The sequence below is a fragment of the Lissotriton vulgaris genome, chromosome 1_1 (assembly GCF_964263255.1).
Source record: "Lissotriton vulgaris chromosome 1_1, aLisVul1.2, whole genome shotgun sequence".
In the NCBI taxonomy this organism is placed as follows: domain Eukaryota; kingdom Metazoa; phylum Chordata; class Amphibia; order Caudata; family Salamandridae; genus Lissotriton; species Lissotriton vulgaris.
Window position 1 is genome coordinate 1,345,013,823 of NC_141685.1, and position 21,030 is coordinate 1,345,034,852.

The 21,030-nt window shown below is 47.6% G+C and overlaps 1 protein-coding gene across 1 annotated transcript in view; it reads right to left on the bottom strand.

The window, feature by feature from the left end:
• PIP4K2C (phosphatidylinositol-5-phosphate 4-kinase type 2 gamma) overlaps positions 1-21,030 on the bottom strand; it is a 456,643-nt gene that overhangs the window by 324,078 nt on the left and 111,535 nt on the right. The window contains exon 4 of the mRNA XM_086966576.1: positions 6,648-6,794. Within this exon, the coding sequence (XP_086822702.1) occupies positions 6,648-6,794 (147 nt within the window). The remainder of the gene's footprint in view (positions 1-6,647; positions 6,795-21,030) is intronic.

Sequence of the window (21,030 nt, forward strand, 5' to 3'; positions counted from 1 at the left end):
GGGTCCGGATGACAGATCTGACCCTTATCCATTGTGAGGAGATCCGCTCGAGGACGAAGGAGGATGAGTTTGCACTATGAAAGAAGCAGCTGCTCCGAGAACCATGCTTGTCGAGGCCATCTGGGAGCGATCAGGAGAATGTGGCACAGCTGTCTCCGCATTTTCCATAACACTCGAGGAACCAGCGGAATCGGCGGAAAAGCGTAGGCAAATAGATTGCACCAGTCCATCAAAAGGGCATTCCAGCATGACGCTTGATGGGGAAGCCAACTTGCATAAGACGGGCATTTTCGGTTCACAGAGCTCGCAAACAGATCCATGTTCGGGCGACCCCACAACCGAAAGATGAAGTCCAGAGTTGACTGATGCAACTCCCACTCGTGGGTCGAGTACGCGGACCTGCTGAGGGAGTCCGCTAGGATGTTGGAGATACCTGGTAGGTGAACCGCTGTCAGGGTTATTTGGTGACGGAGTGCCCAGTCCCAGATGCTCTGTGTCAGCTGAGAAAGGAGCTGTGACTTGGTGCCGCCCTGTTTGTTCACATAGTGCATACTGGTGGTATTGTCTTTTTGAATGAGCACAGATTCTCCCTGGAGCAGAAGATGGAAAGACTTGAGCGCCAGGAAAATGGCCATGAGTTCGAGTCTGTTGATGTGCCAGGAACGTTGAGACAGGGTCCACTTGCCCTTTATGGATAGCCCCTGAAGATGTGCGCCCCAGCCTTCCAGGGAGGCATCCGTGGTAAGGATGAGCTCCGGAGCGAGAGTTAGGAAAGAAGTACCGGCAGCGATGTTTGATGGTTGAGCCCACCATAAGAGTGGACCTCATCCGAGCGCTCACCAGAGCCGCTGCTTGTCCAATTCCTCCTGAATTGGGCGACTGTTGATACTGCAATTTGGGATTAGGAAGATGCAGGAGGACGCCATCCCGAGAAAGGATTTCAATACACAAACTGAAACGGACCCTTTTGAACGGATGAGAGCCACTAGGTGTAAAATCCGCAGCGGACGCTCGTGAGACACGAATGCCTTCGCCAGCGAAGTATTCAGAGTGGCGCCTAGAAAAGTCCTGCAGGGAGCTGGATCGACCTGAGACTTCTCGGAGCTGATGGACAGACCGAGAGAGAGTGGAATAGAGTTAGACAGAATTAAGTGTCCAGAGACGCCTGGTGACGAGATTGCGACTTGATGAGACAGTCGTCCAGGTAGGGAAAGATTTGAACGCCCTTCAAACGTAGATATGCCACCACCGGAGCCAGGGCTTTCGTGAAAACGAGAGGGGCGGAGCGAAGGCCGAAAGGCAGAACCTTGAATTGAAAGTCTCTGCGCCCCACCAGAAAGCGTAAGTACTTCCAGTGTCTTGGAAGTATCGGTACATGGAAATAAGCGTCCTTGAGATCGATGGTGGTTATGAAATCGTCCTTCGAGAGAAGGCGGAGAATTTCCACAAGCATGAGCATGCGGAAGGATTGGCACTTCAGGCACTTGTTTAAGGCTCGTAAGTCGTGGATCGGACGCCATTCGCCGGACTTCTTGAGGACAGGAAAAAAAGGGAATAGAATCCCATCCCCTTCTGAGACTTGGGAACCACTTTGATGGCACCTTTCTGAATAATGAGTCCAATCGGTTGAAAAAGCTCCTTGAGGTGTGCCGGAGGCGGACCAGATGGAGGAGTGTTTGAAGGGAAATGACAAACTCCAAAGCATGGCCCTTTGATACAATGTCCAGCATCCAATGGTCTGAGGTGATTGAAGACCAATTGGAAAAGAAGAGGGAGATTTGACCTCCATTTTTGAGCGGGGAAGGCAAGTAATTGCTTCTTAGAAGCGGAGCCTCTGTAGGAAGATTTTTCTCTGTAGGATTTTGAAGACTGCTGTCGATAGGACTGCTGCGACTGGGAGGAATACCTCTGATTTCCTTGGCCGTAGGAGCGGCACTGGTTGGATCCGCCGCGAAAAGAAGAGGAGGTGCCCCGTCCACCACGAAAAGGGTGTTTGAGAAACTGCGAAGTGCCCAGGGCACGAGCTGTCTCGGTGTCCTTTTTTATGGTCTGAAGTGCGTTGTCCACATGCTGGCCAAAGAGCGATTCGCCGTCATAGGGCATGTCGAGGATCTTCGCCTGAACCTCCTGGCGAAAAGAGGTGGAATGAAGCCAGCCCTGACGACGCAAAACGGCCGCCCGCAAGCTGACGAAAACCAGTGCATGCAATGTCCACAGAGCAGTCGATGATTTCAGATGACGCTCTCTCTCCCTCCTGAAGAATCTTTAGAGTCTCTGCTCTGGAGGGCTCAGGAATGAGGTCGATAAAAGAAGACATATCCAACCACATTTGGCGGTCATAGCGCCCCAGAATGGCCAGAGAATTTGCAGCCCTCACGGTGGAAGAAGCCATAGTGGAGAATTTTCGTCCAATGGCATCAAGACGACGTCCCTCACGGTCAGGAGGAGCGGTAATACTGGAAGACGGATTCCTGGAACGACGTTGTGCGGCCTGTGTAATGACGGAATCAGGTTTAGGTTGCGCTACCAGGCAGGCTGGAGAACTCTGGGGCGCCCTACATTTCTTCTCCAAACAAGGAAGAAGCGCTGGGATAGAATACGGCGCCTGCATCAGTTTGACGCCCTCATTCCAGATGAAGTCAATTATAGGCACTGCCCGGACCTGTTTCAATGGTTGACTCTTGAAGTCATAAAGAAAACAGTCCTCATCTTTCAGACCCATAGGGAGTTGAAGCGCAGTACCGCTCGTTCCATGAGTTGGTGAAAACCCGCTATATCCACAGGAGGGGAATCTCCTGAACCCGAAGGTGGCGTCGAAGGCGTCTGGATTTGATAATCGTCTTAATCAGCCATGTTCCCATCATCATCATCATCAACTTCGCCGTCTTCCCGATCTGGGCGAACGTCATCATCCTCGTAAACAGTTGCATGAACCTGAATAGAGGTAGTAGGTGGTGCAGAAGACGCAGACGGCTCTGGCATTGCAGTAGAGGGCGGAGCCGCTGTTGTTGCAGGCACTGTAGGAGGAGGAGACCCCTGGTGAGAAGGTGGAAATCGCCTATTATAATCCTCCAGCATATATTGGAGATTAGAAATGAGGGAGAGTGGTATTTGCGCAGTGGGAACCTAAGCAGAAGGTTCCTCCTCATGGTAGTAAGGATATTCCTGATCGTCGTCATAGTCCTGACATTTTATAACAAGTTCCGAAGGGCTTCGAGCTGCCCGGAATCTATCATCTACCTCCTCTTCAGAATCAGAGTAAGGCTCCGAAGCAGTGGCAAAAAGAGGTGATGAAGGTTGAGAGTGACGTGGAATGGGAAGCTGATCCAAAGGTACATGCCGACAGTGGTGCAGAGGGTCAACAGCAGGAGCCCCTGAACTTGATGATGAAAATGGCACCAGAGGCAGTGATGCGAAAGAAGACGTTGATGACTATAACACTGTCGATGGGACAACCACCGTCAACGATGGTGCTGACGAAGCAGACGACGGCAAAACCACAGCCGTCGACGAAGCCGTCGACAAAGGAGCCGCCGTCGACTGAGCCGCCGCCGACGAACCAGTCGTCAATGGAGCAGTCGTCGATGGCGCAACCGCCGACAAAGAGGCTCTCTTCACAGAAGGCGTAGACGAAGATTTTGATGTTGACGAGACTCCCTTCGACGTCGACGATGAGATTGGAATCGTCGACGAGACAGACTTGAAGCTTCTACACACCATCATCGCCACGGACGTTGACGCAGCCGCCGTCGATGACCCGCTGGCACAAGTCATTGTCACAGAGGTAGAGACGGCAGATTGTCGTCGGAACGACCGTCGACCACGATTTTCCAAGTTTTTTTAAGGGAAACATGGATAGAAGGAGCCATGGACGCCTGAGAGTCAGATCTCGAGGGCGTAGGCATAGCAGGAAGAGGAGAAGACACAGCAGGAGCCTTCTGGAGTTCAAGTTTCTTCTTCTTCAGGAACGGAGACGGCATATCCTGCACACTGCTACGTTTTGAGGTGGCTCTACACCCAACTGACGCAAGGCTTTCTGCATGGAGGTGAATCCTTCTCCTTCAACCTCTGCAACCAAAGGAGGAGACGTCCTTCCCTGTCCTTAAGGGTCTTGGTGGAGAAAGTCCTGCAAATTTTACATTTGCCTACCTCATGCTCTGGATAGAGGCAATAAATACACTTCTTGTGAGGGTCCTCAGAGAAGAGCTGCAACTTCCCACAAGAAGCACAGGGACGAAACAAAGACTTCTTACTTGAAGACATCTCAGAAAAACAGAAGTAAACCACAAGGAAGTTGAAAACTGAGCAGAGCTCAGGGAGACTCCCTTCACACGACGTGCGGTAGAAAATCGGAAGGCCTGAGCCTCTGAGGAGAAGGTTCTAGAGGGGTGCTTGCACTTGATTGGCTGTAGTTTGGACTAACATAATGACTTGGATATGTTATGAAAGTGCTTTTTTCTTCTAATGTATTACTATGTGTTACTGCTATCCTTGGTACTTATAAGTATTTATGGTTTTATAATGTATGTAATTATGTTTCTATATACATATTGTTGGTTTTTATTGCTAATTTATTTACCGCGGGGCTCCCACTTCGATGACGGGGAATATTCAAGCATGTGAATCTATGAAAGACACCCCAATACTGGAGAAACTTTGAATCTTCAGTAAGACTTCAGGTTTCTGTCAATAAGAACATGTCTACCATCTTCCAATTCCTACCCCACACCCCACACTCTCAGTGGATGGGCCACGGGCTTCCAGATAGCCATGCACAGTTTCAAATACTTGGGAGTTTGTCACCCCTGACCCTTCCTGGGCATGGGAGATGAATATTTAGTCGCTTCTGGATACACTGGCAACAGATGTCAAAACCTTGTCGGCTCTTCCTTTGTCCCTTCTTGGGCCGCTGAGCTATATTCAAGATGGTTGCCCTCCCCTGGTTCCATTATTGCCTTCAAAACTACCCATTCCCCTGCCACAGACCTTTTTCTGTACAGTGTATTCCATGTTACCACGTTTCCTAGTTTTCACTAAATGTTTTAAATCCACATATGATGGGGGGAATACAGCCAACATTCAGTCCTATTATTGAGCGTCCCACCTAATAATTATTAATGAATGGTGGTTTGATACCCAGGAAGACCCTGCTTTTCGGTTGGAGGTTACAGAGGGCGGCTCTTTAAAATTGTAAGCCAGTCTCCCAAAAAATCGTAAGCCAGTCTCCAATTTTTTTTAATCTTCATCGCAGTCAGTTTCACCGCTATCTACTGCTGCGCCACGTCTTACATCACACATTCACGGGTTGGAGGCCCTCCCTGGCTATAGCCACCTCAAAACTAAATTACTCCTGGGGGAAACGGATACACGTAAAATAACTCTGATATATTGGCCCCTAATCAATCACATGCCGGACTCAATTGCTACATGGTGTACAGCCTGGGAGTGGGAATCGGGGCCTTGGCAGATGAGAACTGGACAGAGGCTAGGGCATCCCCAAGATGTCCTGCCATTGCATCCCAACTGCGGCTAATACAGCTGAAGAAAATAAGTTACTTGCATGTAACTTTAGTTATCGAGTATTGGAATCTTTCATAGATTCACATGTGAATAAGAAAGTAAGTAAGGAAATAACTGAGCAGAGTTCAGTGGAGAATCCCTAGCACAACGTGCGGTAGAAAATATGAAAGTCTAAGGTTCTATCAGGAAGGTTCTAGAAGGTGGGGTGTTCCGATTGGCTAAGGACTTATTTTGGTCTCTTTTACAAAAAGAAGAGCTGGATATGATCCAAAACTGAAATGGGCCTAGGCCTATTTTTCCAGTTTGTGCTAGCTTTGCATTGCTGTTTGGAAATACCGGGGACTCTAATCCCAACGAAGGGGAATGATCTGAGCATGCGAATCTATGAAAGTTCCAATAATGGAGTAAATACCTCCATCCCACATACTCCACACGTCACAGACTCTGGGTAAGGGGAAGACGCACCTCTCCCTTGTTTCTGATCTACATTGTTGGTGGGTACCTTCCTGCACACTGTGTGGGAATGTGCTGTATTACAAACATACTGGACTTGAATTCTGCCCTGTCTGGGCCAAGTCTTTTGACGGCCCATTCCACAAGATCCTAGGTTGATTCTCCTCCATATCTCAGTAGATTTTAAGGACGACCTATACACAATCACCTTCCTCTGGCTCAGCCTAGCTAGAACTAAAAGGGATATTGCTTGCCACTAGAAGGAATCCGGACCGTTCCCAATCGCATAATGAAAGCAGGGACTGGACTGGCGCCTTAACAGAAATAGGCAGGTATACGAAGTCTGGGGATGCCCTCTAAAATACGTTAAAATCTGACAGCGAGGGGCTGACTAAAGAGGGAACTCCAGTGTGCAGCTCAAGGATAGAAGATCTGGACTGGATACGGAAGTTCAGACTTATTGTGGTCTGAAACACCGAATGGCCTATGGCATTATTTTGGGACCTACCTACCTGGGTGTTCTGTAGACTTCTGAGCTGTCGGTGGGTGAGGATTATGTGAAAAAAATTGTGCCTTGTTATTATAGGTTTACCACGTTGTTTGATGGTGAAATCATATTAGAAACTCAATAAAATGTGTTTTAAAAAAAGTCAACCTGTATTGATTGCTCTTACTTGATGGTAATGGGAGAGAATACTGTGAATGTCTGCAACATCTTCACTCGAGATCTCTTTTATGGCTAGGGTCTTATCATAAGATAGAAGGAAGCGCCCATCTTGTGATTCACTCTCGCTGTAAGGTGGGCTGCGGGTAAGGGAGGCCTGAAAAGAGAGAGAGTTTATTTACAAAAGGAAAAGCATGCAACACAAAGAATTAACACCAAATTGCTGAAAAAGCAACACAGATTAACTGGCCGCAATGGGGAAAGTTTAGCATAAACCAAAACAAAGAATACAACAGACAATGTAATGCCACATGCTTTTGGTGCATCTTTGACAGGAAGCTCTTGGTGCCCGGTTTTACCATGAAAACGAGCAGCGTGTTGAGGGACAGTGAAATCGTACTGGGTTGATGCGTGTTGCAATCCTAGTTCTGCATCATAGGTATCCTCACTGAAGTCATCAACGTAGAATAGCCCCCCCTAGGTGCGGGGACCCTGGAACACTTCTTTATAAATATTTTCTTCCGACGTTGGATGTAGCAACCCCAGTGATGAACAATCTGGTGACACCTCCATGAGTCTGCAACACCCTACCTTTAACTGCATTTTATCTACAGAAAACTGCAGCAAAACACATACACACATATGAGAAGTTTTATATAGCGCGAACATGCCCCATCAGGGTATCAGAGTGCTGTACATATAGCAGTATAAATAAGTTAAAAGAAAAAGTAAGGGACCTGACCTGTTTAATACCACAGAGAAAGCAATAAACCTGCACTGCAGGAAGTCACACAGCCAGGACGTAAACTAAATTCCATCAGATATGTTATTGAATGCGAATAGACCTATGGCCCACAAAAGTGCTCAGTGAGATGCTACTGACCTCCTCTTCATGGAAGACACCGGTCACGACTAGGCCTGCCATTACCTTGTTCGCACTACAATGAGGACCATTTTTACACAGATACGTTTTTTGTTTGTTTTAAATATATTTACGAGTCACTGCAATGCTCAGCTAAGTGTATGTACGAGGTGTAAATGACTTTTGTAGCATGCAATCTGAGGCAGTACACTTTATTTCTCATACCACTTTTGCTTCACTGTGGTAATAAACTGGAATTGGATCCTTGCATTCTAGTAATGTCAAAGTGTGTTTATTACTACAGTTTGCCAAAATAATGCACGGGGCAACATTTACTATCACCTTCATGTCTCAACATTAGTTTACACACAACACTGCTCACTCTTGCCAGTTACATTATAATACCACTTAGTCATTGAAAAACAATCAGTTCACAGTATGAAACATTAGTCGCACAATATGCCCCACTCAACTCAATTACTGCACTACATATTTGCCCACAGCCACTCCTACCTCAATACAGTTTTTGGGAACGTAACTCTGCAGTGTCACTTACTCACACATGCATCACTCACCTGCCACTCAAAACTCCTCAGTTGTAAATATCAATCTATTTTATTTATTTTTTTGAAGTTTTATATAGCACGAACATGACCAGTTAGGGTATCAGAGCACTTTACAAGGAAAGGTATGTTACATACATGAAGGCATGGGCAAAGTACAGGGATGGGGGATAAGGAAAAGTCAATGGTGGGACAAAGCTGTGGCTATTTACAAGAGTCAATACAGTTATAAAATAACTGGTCCACAAGTCCTGTTCACACCAGACACACTCACTCAGCTGCATGCACCTGCTCAGCCATCCACAGACCTATCCTCTTAGAGCACAAATTGCATAACTTACATTATTCACTCATTCACGGTGTAGTTCACCCCTTCTACCAGTCAATCACTCACCATACTATGTGGTCTCACACAACACCACTCAAGGCACCTGCAAACATAGACACTTCTAACAACAAACTGATAACGTAACCCACAATCCTTAATTGTTTACACCATTCACTCACCATATTTTACATACAGCACTCTGTTACAATACCAAACACACAGAGCAGATGCAATAACACTCACCCACGCCATCACCCCTTCACTCGCTCCCGCATATTCATCTGCATGCAACACTGGTCATTCTCAGAGCAAACCACTATTCAACACACACACAAACAACACCACTTAAACCACCAGTCAATCGTCCTCAGATCATAACTTTACTTTCATTAAGTTGATCCTGAAATAATGGAATATTCTCATCGATATCCGTAGAATGTGAATTGTTACTGAAATACGACAATGTCGATAAGGGATGTTTATAATGGAAATTGGAACTGGATATGATAGGACTGCTGCAGATACTAAGTATACCATGTGAACCACGATGTTAGAGTAATCATTGAAATGTCAAGGATTGTTTTAAAAAAGCGTTACTTTCAATACTAATCACTCAGTCATGTCTCACCCACAGCTACATGCAACCCATTCCAATCTTATACAGCACAACCCTGCTGCTCGCTTCTCAAACTTGCTATCACTGAGAACACTTACCTCAGCTACTTGCGCTGTTCATTCACAGTTCCTGCAGCCCACCTCAACCGAAGCACAGGAGTTTACAGCTCTAACCCACCGCCATTCGTTAACACCTGTCCCATATATCCTCTCAAACACTTGTACTGTTCTCCATGGACAATCGCAACACCCCTCACTCACAAAACCCTTTTCACAATACTCTAAACACCCTCTTCTGTTTGTTAATACTTATATCACTGCTATGTACATTATCTACACCATTCACTCACACTAGCAAGAAACAAAAACGGTTGCATTTGACACCTGTACAAATTCTTCTGTCGCCCACTCAGAACATAACTTAACTCTATACCTTCTTGACTTCACTTGTACATACCATGTACTTATCCATAGCCATTTACCCCTCACACTAACATCCATTCACAGCACACCTGCCACTTCCTGCCCCCATCACTCATCAAAAATTACTACTCACCACCACAACACCAATCACCCACAGCGGACACTAACCTTTAACAATATCCCTAAAGTCCACCACCATTCAACTGCTGTATCCTACTTGGCCACTCACAATATGGCAGAAGCTCATTTATTGGCCTCAGCCACAGTTCATCACCACATACATGGAGTATTCGTAGGTGGTGGCAGCTCCTAGGGGACCCGCTTGAGCGCTGGGGGCAGACTGCGAGGCACTGTGGACGCGATTACTGTGTACTCTTCTGTTCCCTGTCTGATCTCCACTTGATCTTTATTATTCCAAATCAATGAAACTTTTAAAAATACTTTTAACCTTTTTTATTGTGGCTCCTGGGCAGCCTTACGATCTTTTCACTCACCTGTGTTGGGAGGTGTGCTCCCCCTGCCCCCGTCCATTTTACACTGGGTGGGACTCTGGTCTATCGTCCACCGGGTCCCCCCGGAGCTTTCCTTAGGGCATTAGACGATATTATTATCCCACGTGCCCTCTGCTACCCAAAATTTCTCCTCTTAGGGGATTTTAACATCCATCTGGATACCCTGGCCGCTTCCGAAGTCAGGGTTCTCCTGGATTCCCTAGGCCTAGCTCAGCTGACACAACATGTGATGTTGCCATCCCATGTGGGCGGCCACCTCATTGACTTGGTCTGTTCCAACTTCCCTATCCAAGTCAACGATCCGGAGCCGGTAACGTGGTCTGACCATCACCTAATCAGGTTCTCCTGGTCGCCTGTCAGGACCTTCAGAAGTCCCCTATTACCTCCTGATCCACTCGCCAGGAAGATTAATCTCCCATCCTTCTCTATGGCCCCACGCCAGTCCCGTCCGACTCCCGCTACGGACCTAGAAGGGGCGGTGTTCAATTTTGATCACTGGATCAGCCTGGGGGTCTGCGCCAGCTCCAAAACCAACAGTGGCCGCAATTGGCACTCTCTCCCCTCGCAGCCCTGATATTCCACTAAGCTCAGGAACATGAAATTGGAGTGTAAGAAGCTGGAGCAATGTTGGCGCCAGAATTATTGCATATCCACTAAGACGACCCTGCGCTTAGCACAGAGGGAATACTATATGGTCATTAGGCAAGCCAAAAGTGACTACTTTGCTGGGAGAATTGCGCTGGCTCGGAACAATAGTAGGGAAATCTCTGCTATTGTCCGGAGTTTTTATCTCCTTGTGCAGAACAGAGATCGCTACCGGTCTCCCAACAATGGTGTGAGAACCTTTCCACCTTTTTTGTAGACAAGATACTAAAGATCCAGGATAGTGTTGGTTCACATCGCAGAATTGAGGAGACCCCTTCCTCGGGGACCCCCCACATCCTGTGTGCTGTCTCCGCTAGGCTTACCTCATTTCTGCCCGCTTCAGAGTCAGACATTCTGGCCATTCTTAGCTCTCTTAAGTCTGGCTCCCCCTCTGACCCCTGTCCGGCTAATGTACTAGCTGGCGTAGCCGAGGAGATTTGTCCAGTGGTATCAGACATTGTCAATCTTTCTCTTCAGACGGCTTTGGTGGCGGCCCAATGGAAACGGCAACTGCTTCCCTTTCTGAAGGAACCCTCACTAGACCCTTTGGTCCTTCCTAATTACCGTCCTATCTCGCTGTTACCAGCTTGGCCAAAGTCTGAGAAGGTGGCCTTTAGGCAGCTGGAGACGTTTGTGGAAGCATCTGGTGTTCTGCATCCTGCTCAGTCGGGGTTTCGGTCTGCCTATAGCACGGAGACTGCTGTGGTGGAAATGTCGGAGGCTATCAGAGTGTCTTGATGGGGGCGGCAGGGCGGCCCTGATTTTACTCGACCTCTCTGCCGCCTTCAACACAGTGCCCCACCAGCTGCTCCTAGCAAGGCTTTCTGCTATCGAGATTTTGGGCCTGGTCTGGGAATGGGTGAAATCCTTTTTGGATTCCCGCTCACAGCAGGTTTGCATGGCTCCATGTGCTTTCTCTGTCAGGAACCTTGCAACCGGGGTTCCGCAAGGCTCCACTTTAAGTCCCCTGCTTTTTAATATATACCCAACTCCTCTGGTCTACCTGGCAGAGGAGCTGGGAGCAAAAGTTATAGCGTATGCTATCGATACTCAGCTGCTATTTACTTGGAGGGGCTCGGACCTGGCCACTGATGCAGCTCAGCTCAGCAGCAGAATCAGTATTTCGCTGGCTGGCCCAAGACTCTCTTAAATGTAATGAGGATAAATCGGAGGTCCTCCTGTACGGTCAGTTTCCTTTAGATTTCAGACACTGCCTATGTCCTCCAAACTTCCCTAGCCCGCGGTCCAAGGGTGGACCTGCAAGAAATCTGGGGGCTTGGTTCAGCGAGGACCTGCGGTTTGCTGACCATGTAAAAAAACTGACTGGAGTCTGCTTTGGTACCCGCAAGGCACTCAGAAAAATCATCCCATTGCTTCCGAGAGTGGCCAAAGAGACTATCGCCCGGGTCCTGATTTTGTCGAGGCTGGACTATGCCAATGCTTTGTTTATAGGCATGCCCGGCTATCTTCTGCGCAAACTTCAAATTATACAGAATGCCGCGGCAAGACTCCTCTAACGCCTCGAGGAGATCAAGCTCTCGACAATATCTACGAGAACTACACTTGCTGCCGGTGGCCCAGCGAGTGCAGTTTAAAGCAATTACCCTGGCTCACCGGGCCCTAAACGGTGCCGGTCCTACTTATCTCAGGAAGCGGTTTGCTTTCTATGTGCCGAACCGTCCTCTACGATCTGCCTCTTTCCGCCGGATGATCACCCCGCGTTTCCGCAGAGTTTGCTTGGGAGGAAAGTCACTTTCTGTTAAAAAAGGCTGAGGCCTGCAATGCGCTCCCTCCAGATCTTCAACTCATACAAGAGTTCCAACTCTTCAAAAAACACCTAAAAACACATCTGCTCAGTCAGGCCAACTAATCGGTCTTCCGCCTCTGCCCCAGTCAAACTTCCGCGCCAGGACACTCAAGTGTATTAGTGCGCGTTACAAATCCACTATAACTATGCATTGACTGCCCTCAGAACAAAACCTCCACCTGAGGTATTATCACCTACTCTTACAATCGTTCATTTACATCTGCCTCTCTACTACCAATAAGTAGGAGTCACAGACCATAATTTGAGAGTGGATGATAGGCAGGATTAAAAGGAGTGAAGTAGTGGCATTGCAGGGTAGGTAGTTCTCACTGCTGTATACAAGCACAGTGTTGTGATTAGAGGTTAAGTTCTTCTCGTGGGAGTCTGTAGCTGTTCTGGGAGGAGGCAAGAATGCATGGACTAAGCAAGCATACTGTAAGTTGTTGAGTGTGGATGCTGTTTGAATGTGATGATGTAACAAGTGTTAGGGTCTTCGTGCTGTGTATAGCCAAGGAGTTGATTACAGTTGGATGGAGAATGGGACCCTAACAGGACCTATCAGGGTAGAGCTGAAGGGCTTAACGTAAAATTAATAACTACATTGAACAACAATTTAGTGTTAAGTTGTAGCAGGAAGACTGGCAATTATAGACTCTCTTGAATTAATCATGCAGTCATCCAGCAGTAACAAAAACGTATCCCGCAGTCCTCATAGAAGGTCGGGTTAAGTTTTGACGGCAAGAAGGGAAACTCCCAAATCCTGAACCCTCTCGTTTAAAACGCTCAGAAAAAGTGCACCCAAGAACCTGCTGCAAGATTACTTGCCTGTCTATACAGTTATGGACAATCTCTTGGGATGAGCCGTCGGGGACAGGGCTATTAATGGTTTCTCAGAATCATAAACTCACACAGCCTGTTTCAGGACATCTAATTGGCTGCCATCAATAAATCAGAACAGGCCTCTGTTGTTAAAGCCTTCAAATTGGCTACTGGGAACTCTTTTACAATAAAAGTGTAGCCCTGCCTTCCCAGACCAATTTGTGGTACAGGGAACTGCGGGCAACCTGACAAGTGCTTTTCCATGGGCAAGGAACCAACTCTTCTTTCTAGTTCACCTGCAATGCAGCTCAAGGTTTTTTTCTGTAGCCACGATCCACTGTTCAAGCAAATGTTAGAAGATACGTTTTATTCACATTTACATATAGCAAAAGTGTTCAACAAGTACTACTCATGAGATCACCCTGAAGTAACAGACTCATCTTTAAGTCTGTATCGGATCCTTTTTTCCTTTCACAACTCAGTTTTATTTTTGAAAGCCGATACAGATCCGACGTCATATTGAGCGGCAGCAAAAGATAATGACAAGCAACATTGAATTCATCATTTTCCATAATAAAATATCAGTGTTGGTGTAAAAAACACATTACAGAGAAAGGAGAAAATAACATTTTAACAAACAATTTTGCCATAACAATATTGTTGGAGGCCTCCAATGATTCAGGACATGTAGGTCGATGCAATCTAATACATACATATATTAGGTCAACATCCATAGCGTAGCAAAATACCATTAACCCAACAATTCTTTGATAACAGAGACCGAAAGAGGACGATCTAAGTCTAGTTCCCTGTAATCCACCTACTGCTTCCATACCTTATAGTGTTTCTGGGGGCACCCTCTTGCTGCAAAAACCGGGATTTCTAGACCCATACAAAAGTTGAGTCCTTTCTTCCAGGTTTAACTAATGTCGGAGACTCGCACTTCCACACCCTAGCCACATCGCGAGGCTGAGAAACATTAAGTGGCGCTTATATCTATTGCCACCTATTCCCTCAATTATATGGAGCATGAATAGTCGAGGTGTGGGTTGAATGTCCCAAACGAGGACCTCCGAAAGGCATGCAGGGTATCGGATCCTTTTGGAGTAAAAGAAGACACACCCATGAGTTATCAGGGCATGTTACTAAACCTTTACTACGTGACATGTGTATATATGTGTTTTTCTGCATGCATATCACTACATATTTGGATGTGTAGGCACATCTCTATACATGTATATGTTTATTTCATTTGTTTAATAAAATCCATTCCATAACATTTGTGCAATCACCTCTATCACTCATACCAATGATTTTTGACTACTATGATATCCCAAACATTCTTTTCAAACGTCCCCCTCCTTTTAGCCAATAGGTCCAACTAACATGAGCAATGTCCACTGTGAGAAGTTGGCCTGGAATATGGTGATCACTATTCTAATGAGCACCTTGCACCAGTCCAAAGGACCCTTATGATGATTGGATGTAAGTCAACCTTAAAGACCAGCTATCCTAGGGGTAGCATGGACAAAAGCAGTCTTAGGCTAAACTCAAGAGGGCATGTGAAGCCAGCTGTTTTACCATATGCAATCCTTTAAAATACCAAATGAAAGGACACCACACAAGTTATATATTACAAAATATATGTATTTATTTCTAGAATAATCCCCTTTACTCTTTATGAGCACAGAAGCACAAGCGTTAAACAAAGAACTCAATATAACATACAATAAGCTGCACAATTATGGATAGGCCAGGTGGCCACTCAAACCATATATTAAAACAGTGGTATAAGTGCCACGTCTCGAACAATGTTAAGGCCTAGAGCATCGCTGGGCCTACACTGGACTAACGAAGGTTAGGACATAGGAGGCCCACAGGATACGGGTGCAGTGTCTATAGGCAACCGCGTTTACCATACAAGTCAATAGTGCGTAAAAATCAGGAAGCGGGTGCATGGGTGCCAAAGTGCGTCGGGTTTCTACGTGAAGTTCTATGGAGCCTGGAGGAAAAGATGCAGCAGGCGGCCAGGAGAGAAGAGTCTGGTTGGATGCAAGGGTGGATCGCAGATGTAGAGTACCTGAAAGCAGAGGGGACAGAGTCTAGGTCCCTAGCCAGTGACCAGGATGGAACCAAGACGGAACCAGGCAATGTCGGGTTGCGATCAGGTGCTGTCGAGTAGTTTGTCTCCCCTGCCACGTGGACCAGGAAGGATAGAGGATGACCAGCTGGTGAACACGAGCTGTCCCACGAAGGCTCTTGCTGTCGGCGGTGTCTGTTCTCGATTCGGAGTCACCAAGCCTTGGCAAAGGCAACCCACGCAGGACTCGAAGATGTCTTCTGGATTGGACCGGGAAGGTCAGATCGGTGGCTCCTTTTCAGGGGAGCTAGGGCCAGTCTGGAGCAACCAGACCAGCAATTCAAAATCAAAGGTTCGTCGTTTCAGAGGCCACTAGCCAACGGGCAAGTGACCGGACAACGCGTCGAGCAGGAAAAGTGCAAAATGGCCCCACGCAGCACTCGGTGAGTGTGGAGAGGTGATCTTCGGTGCACAGGCTGCTCGGGGCTGGGGCTTCTCAACCCCCAAAGTACAGCGTCGAGGGTGCCTCAGGAGCTGCACAGGAAGCACTTCGTCGACTTTCCAAGATGGCCGGTCCCACGTCTCGTGTTGCCTCCATGGGTCTCTGCTTTTTTGGGACTGTGGATTGGGCTTTCGGATGTCTGGGAGTCCGGGTCTTGTCGGTCTCTGTCACTCGAGCTCCGGCGGGAGCAACGACAAAGAAATCCTTGATGCGCTTGATGGTGCCTGTTTGCACAGGGCGGCCACTCCTTGACCACAAGGGAGATTCTTCAGTCTTCTACGTCGAGTAGGATGTCGAAGGGTCCAGAGTTTTGTTTCAAAGTTTCAGTCAGGATGATCTGATGTGCCATCGCACAGCTCCTACCTTTATTCCAAATCAAGGGGCTGGATCACCTGCTAGGTCCCTCCTATGGGTGGGACCCAGGAAGGGGGTGGTTACACCCCTTTCCCTTTGTCCAGTTTCGCGCCAGAGCTGTGGCTGGAGTGCCCCAGCACCGGTTTGAACTGGACTTTGCATGGGACACCTTGTGTGTCCCAGGCAGTGTCTAGTTTCATTCAGCCCTCCCTGCCCCAATCCACTATATCCTGTCTGGGGTGGTGTAAAACCTCCCTGTGACAGGAAACCTTTTGTCCAAGCCTCCCCTGCCGGAGTTTCGGTCAGCAGCAGGAGGCCAGACTCGTGTCTGTGGCAGCAGCATCCATTTTGTGATGCCAAGGCTCTGGTTAGATTTAACCGCGTTTGAGGACAATAACATGCCTTCTCCCTCTAGAAGGGTGGAATGCTACCCCCGTCGCCAGAACTGGCGAGGGGGTAGTATTCCAAAGCGTATGACACCTTACACAACATGTTTTGATAAAGCCAAACCAAAGTTAGCAAGTAACCGCGAGGATTATAATGCACCTAAGAGTATGTGGTATGGAAATATCCCAGAACAGCTAAGGGACATGGTTCCAAAAGCTGCAGACAGGCTCAGCTCAGGCTAGAGCACCATCTCACATAAAACCAAGCACTCTGCCACCAGGATTGTTAAGGCCTGCCATAGGAGTGACTTATAGGTGTATATGTGTTCAGATATAGGTATACTATATGTAAGCAAGGGGTGATTACACCACCTTGCCCCAGCTGAGTGATCAGCCAGTTGTGTCAGATTGGACGGCCAGCCAGGGGTGGCAAAAGATGTGCTGCAGCCCCTGGTAGGCCTTGGATGCACCTATGCCCTGGGTACCTATAGTACACTGTACAGGGGCTGATAAGGTGACCCAATACCCAATTGGAGATGTACCTAGGGTACATGGAGTCCATTTTACAGAGAGAGCAGACAGCCTGGGGCCCCGATTAGCAGGATCCCAGGCCAACTAAGTCGAAAACCAGCAAAACACTAGGCAAAAAATCTGGGGTAACCATAGTGAGGTATCCACCTTCCTACATAAACCCCCCCCCCCTCCCCAAACGAAAGGAGATAAGGCTATCCTTGACCAGGTGAGCCTATATTGCCTAAGTGGCCATATAAGTAAGTACCTGCACAAGCATGGTTACCCCCGGTCTCATGGTCCACTAAACAATCCCTCACCCTAAGGGTATCAGTGGGTCTCCACCATAGGGAATCCCTACCTGTGGTGTGTTTTGGCAAAGTAAAAGGCTGGTGTGGGAATGGAGTATTGAAGTGAGGCTCCACTAATGTAGGGCTCAGATTCCTCCAATCACTATCCACCATGGATGCCTTTCTTTCCTTGACTGAGTTGCACTGTGCTCTCAGGGTCAACCTCTGGCTGCCAACAGCTGGAGACGGGGTCCCTTTTGTTGGATTACTGGAGGGACCGGTCAGGTTTGGGGCCTTTGGGTCCCAGGTTTGGCTGTGCCCAACAGAATCCATCTGGGGGAGGCTCCTAACTAAGTGTAAGGGAGATCCCTCAGGAGTTTTTGACTTTTTCACCTTGCTAGGGCTGCTAGCTTTGGTGCCCCTAATCTGCTGATGGGGTGGTTTTTGTGGACAGGGGGTCTTTGGGGTCCACCACTGGCCTCCCTGACCTCTACAGCCCTGGGCTGACTGAGGCAGGATAGAGAGGGGCAGGTTACCTGCTCCAGACTGGGTCCCACCTTGGAAGGGTCCACTGACATCAGGGGCTCTGCCACGCTAGGCCTGACTACCTCTGGGGCAGTTTCTTCACAAGGGGTAAGATCAGTTCCCTGAGGAGGATGATCCTTTCCTAAAGTCTGGTGGGAGGGAGATTGTTCTTCCTCCCCAATGCTCTATGTGTGTGTGGAGTGATCCATAGCTTCAGGCTTCACAACACATGAATCTGTTTGAGTTTGGGCTGTGGCCATCACAGCCCCACCAACCTTTTCAGGAGGGGACTCAGTTTGGGTTTGGGCTGTTACCATCACAGCCCTGTCAACCTGTTCAGGGAAGGAATCCGCTTGAGATTGGGCTGAGACTGGCACAGCCCTCCTGACCTGTTTAAGGGGGACATTTTGGATTGGGGCTGTGGCTATCACAGTCCCACTAACCTTTCCATGGAGATTTACCATTTTAGAATGGGTTTATTGCTCTACCTCAGCCCAGGCTGAGATCTCTAGATCATTCCCCAGTAGACAATCTACAGGCACATTTGATGACACTGCCACTCTCTTGGGGCCAGTGACACCTCCCCAGCTGATATTTACCACTGCCATGGGATGATCTGTATGCACTCCATCAATGTTGGTCACCTGGGATGTGGCTCCAGGTAAAAGTTGCCTTCAGGGGACTAGACTCTCAGTCACCATAGTGATGCTAGCCCCTGTGTCTCTATAGGCCTCAACTTTCAGACCATTGATGAGGGGCTCCTGTCTGTACATGCCCAAAGTGCTGGGACAAGCAGTGAAGTTGGCAAACCCCATGCCATTTTCACAGACAAGAGTAGCTGTGGTAGGGGACCTGGTTAGGCCAGAGTCCACCTGAGTTCCCTAAGTAAACTCAGCCAAATTCTTGGGGGCACTCCCACCACCTGGGGGATTACTACTTGTAGTAACAGGAGGTGTTGGAGTATTACTTGGAGGAATATTCTCCTTATTGCTGACCTTATGGCAACTGCTGTCAGTCTTCCAATGGCCAGGCTTTTTACAAGCATGGCAATAAGGTTTCTTTTGGGTAGAGGAAGTGTCTTGGGACCCACCCCCTTCCTTGGAGCTTTGGGGTCCTGGGGAAGTCTTGTCTTTAGATTTATCCCCACCTTTTTCTTGAGGCTTGGTAGACTCCTGCTTCTGGTCATTACCCTGATTTCTAGGCCTAATCCTGGTTCTGACCCATTTGTCTGCCCTCTTACCCAATTCTTGTGGAGAGGTCAGATCTGAGTCCACCAGGTGCTGTGTAAAAGCTGGTTTTGACAATTACTAAGGATCTTCTCCCTCATAATCACATTATACAATCCTGTATAGTCATGTACTTTGCTGCCAAGCATCCAACCTTCCAGAGCCTTAGTAGCACAATCTACAAAATCAGTCCAGTCCGGAGTCTGAGTCTTCTGGGTATCTCTGAACATGAACCTGTACTGTTTAGTGGTTAAGCCAAACCCATCAATTAGAGCACTCTTCAGGACAGTGTAGTTCTTTGCATCCTCATGTCTAACAGTGAGGAGTTTGTCTCTCCCTTTTCCTAAAAAGGGGAGCCACAAGATTGCTGCCCACTGATCTTGGGGAACCTGCTGTACCATGCAGGCTCTCTCCAGAGCAGTCATCCATTTGTGGATGTCATCCCCATCTTTGTAGGGGGGCACAATCTTACTCGGGTTTCTATGATCATAGGACCTGTCTTTATCCTTATGGATACTGCTGCCACCAGTGGAATCTAATCCAATTAATTTTTGCTCCCTTGCTAAAGCAAGTTTAGCTTGGGCCAGGGCTACCTCTTCCTTCTCAATTTGAAGTTGGACAGCTTTCATCCTAGCCTCATGTTCTCTTCTCTGGAGGGAAGGCATTCCCCTTTGAGATCCCCTGGAGGCATTACAGTGGTTAGATTCCCTTGAAGGAGATATGTCCCTTCTAGTGCCAGGGTGAAGTCTACTGTTAGGTCTGGGAAGGTTCAACACCTCACCATCCCCATGTAGGCTTACATTGGCCCTGCTAAGTCTTCTGACTTGAACTTGGCCATCCCCCTGATTATCTGAGTCTTCATCTTCCTCTACCTCACCTTCTGGGGTATTGGTCTCATCATCAGTGGGGGCTCCCTCTCCTGCCTTACCTGAAGGACCTGTCTCAGGATCCTTCTCAGATCAGCTTTCTCTAGGATAGCTATTAGGATAGGGATGGTGGGGTATGACCCCTTTTCAGCCATCTTGAGACGCACAAGGCACTCAATTCTTTGAAGCTGAGTTTTTCAGAACTGGATGGTGCTTTGGGAGGGTCACCAACAGGTAGAGAACTGGATGGTTCACCTGGCCAGCCATGACTAGTGAGGTGAAGGTGGTGCACCTACCTACACTATGTGTTTACCTACTTGAACCTCTCTAGAGGTTGTAGTCAGGGTGTGCAAAGCCCTTTGGTCTACAACCACTAGGTTCAGTAGAACTTAAGTATGTTAAGCTTTGTTTATATGCACCTATGGTACTTGATGTGCTCTTTCAATGATATTGTCAAAGATTACAATTGGTAAAACAAACAGCAAGCTCAAATCCCACCCGCTGCACACCAAATGTGAGAAGTTGGCCTGGTATATGATGATCACTATTCTAGTGAGCACCTTGCACCAGTCCAAACGACCCTTATGATGATTGGTTGTAAGTCAACCTTATAGACCAGCTATTCTAGGGGTAGCATGGACAAAAGCAGTCTTTGGCTAAACTCAAGAGGGCATGTGAAGCCAGCTGTTTTACCATATGCAATCCTTTAAAATACCAAATGAAAGGGCACCACACAAGTTATATATTACAAAATATATGTATTTATTTCTAGAATAATCACCTATACTCTTTATGAGCACAGAAGCACAAGCGTTAAACAAAGAACTCAATATAACATACAATAAGCTGCACAATTATGGATAGGCCAGGTGTCCACTCAAACCATATATTAAAAAAGTGGTATAGGTACCACATCACGAACAAAGGTAAGGGCTAGGGCTAGGGCCTTGGGAATCGCTGGGCCTACACTGGAGTAACAAAGGTTAGGACATAGGAGGCCCACAGGATGCGGGTGCAGTGTCTAAAGGCAACCGCGTTTACCATACAAGTCAATGGTGCGTAAAAATCAGAAAGTTATAG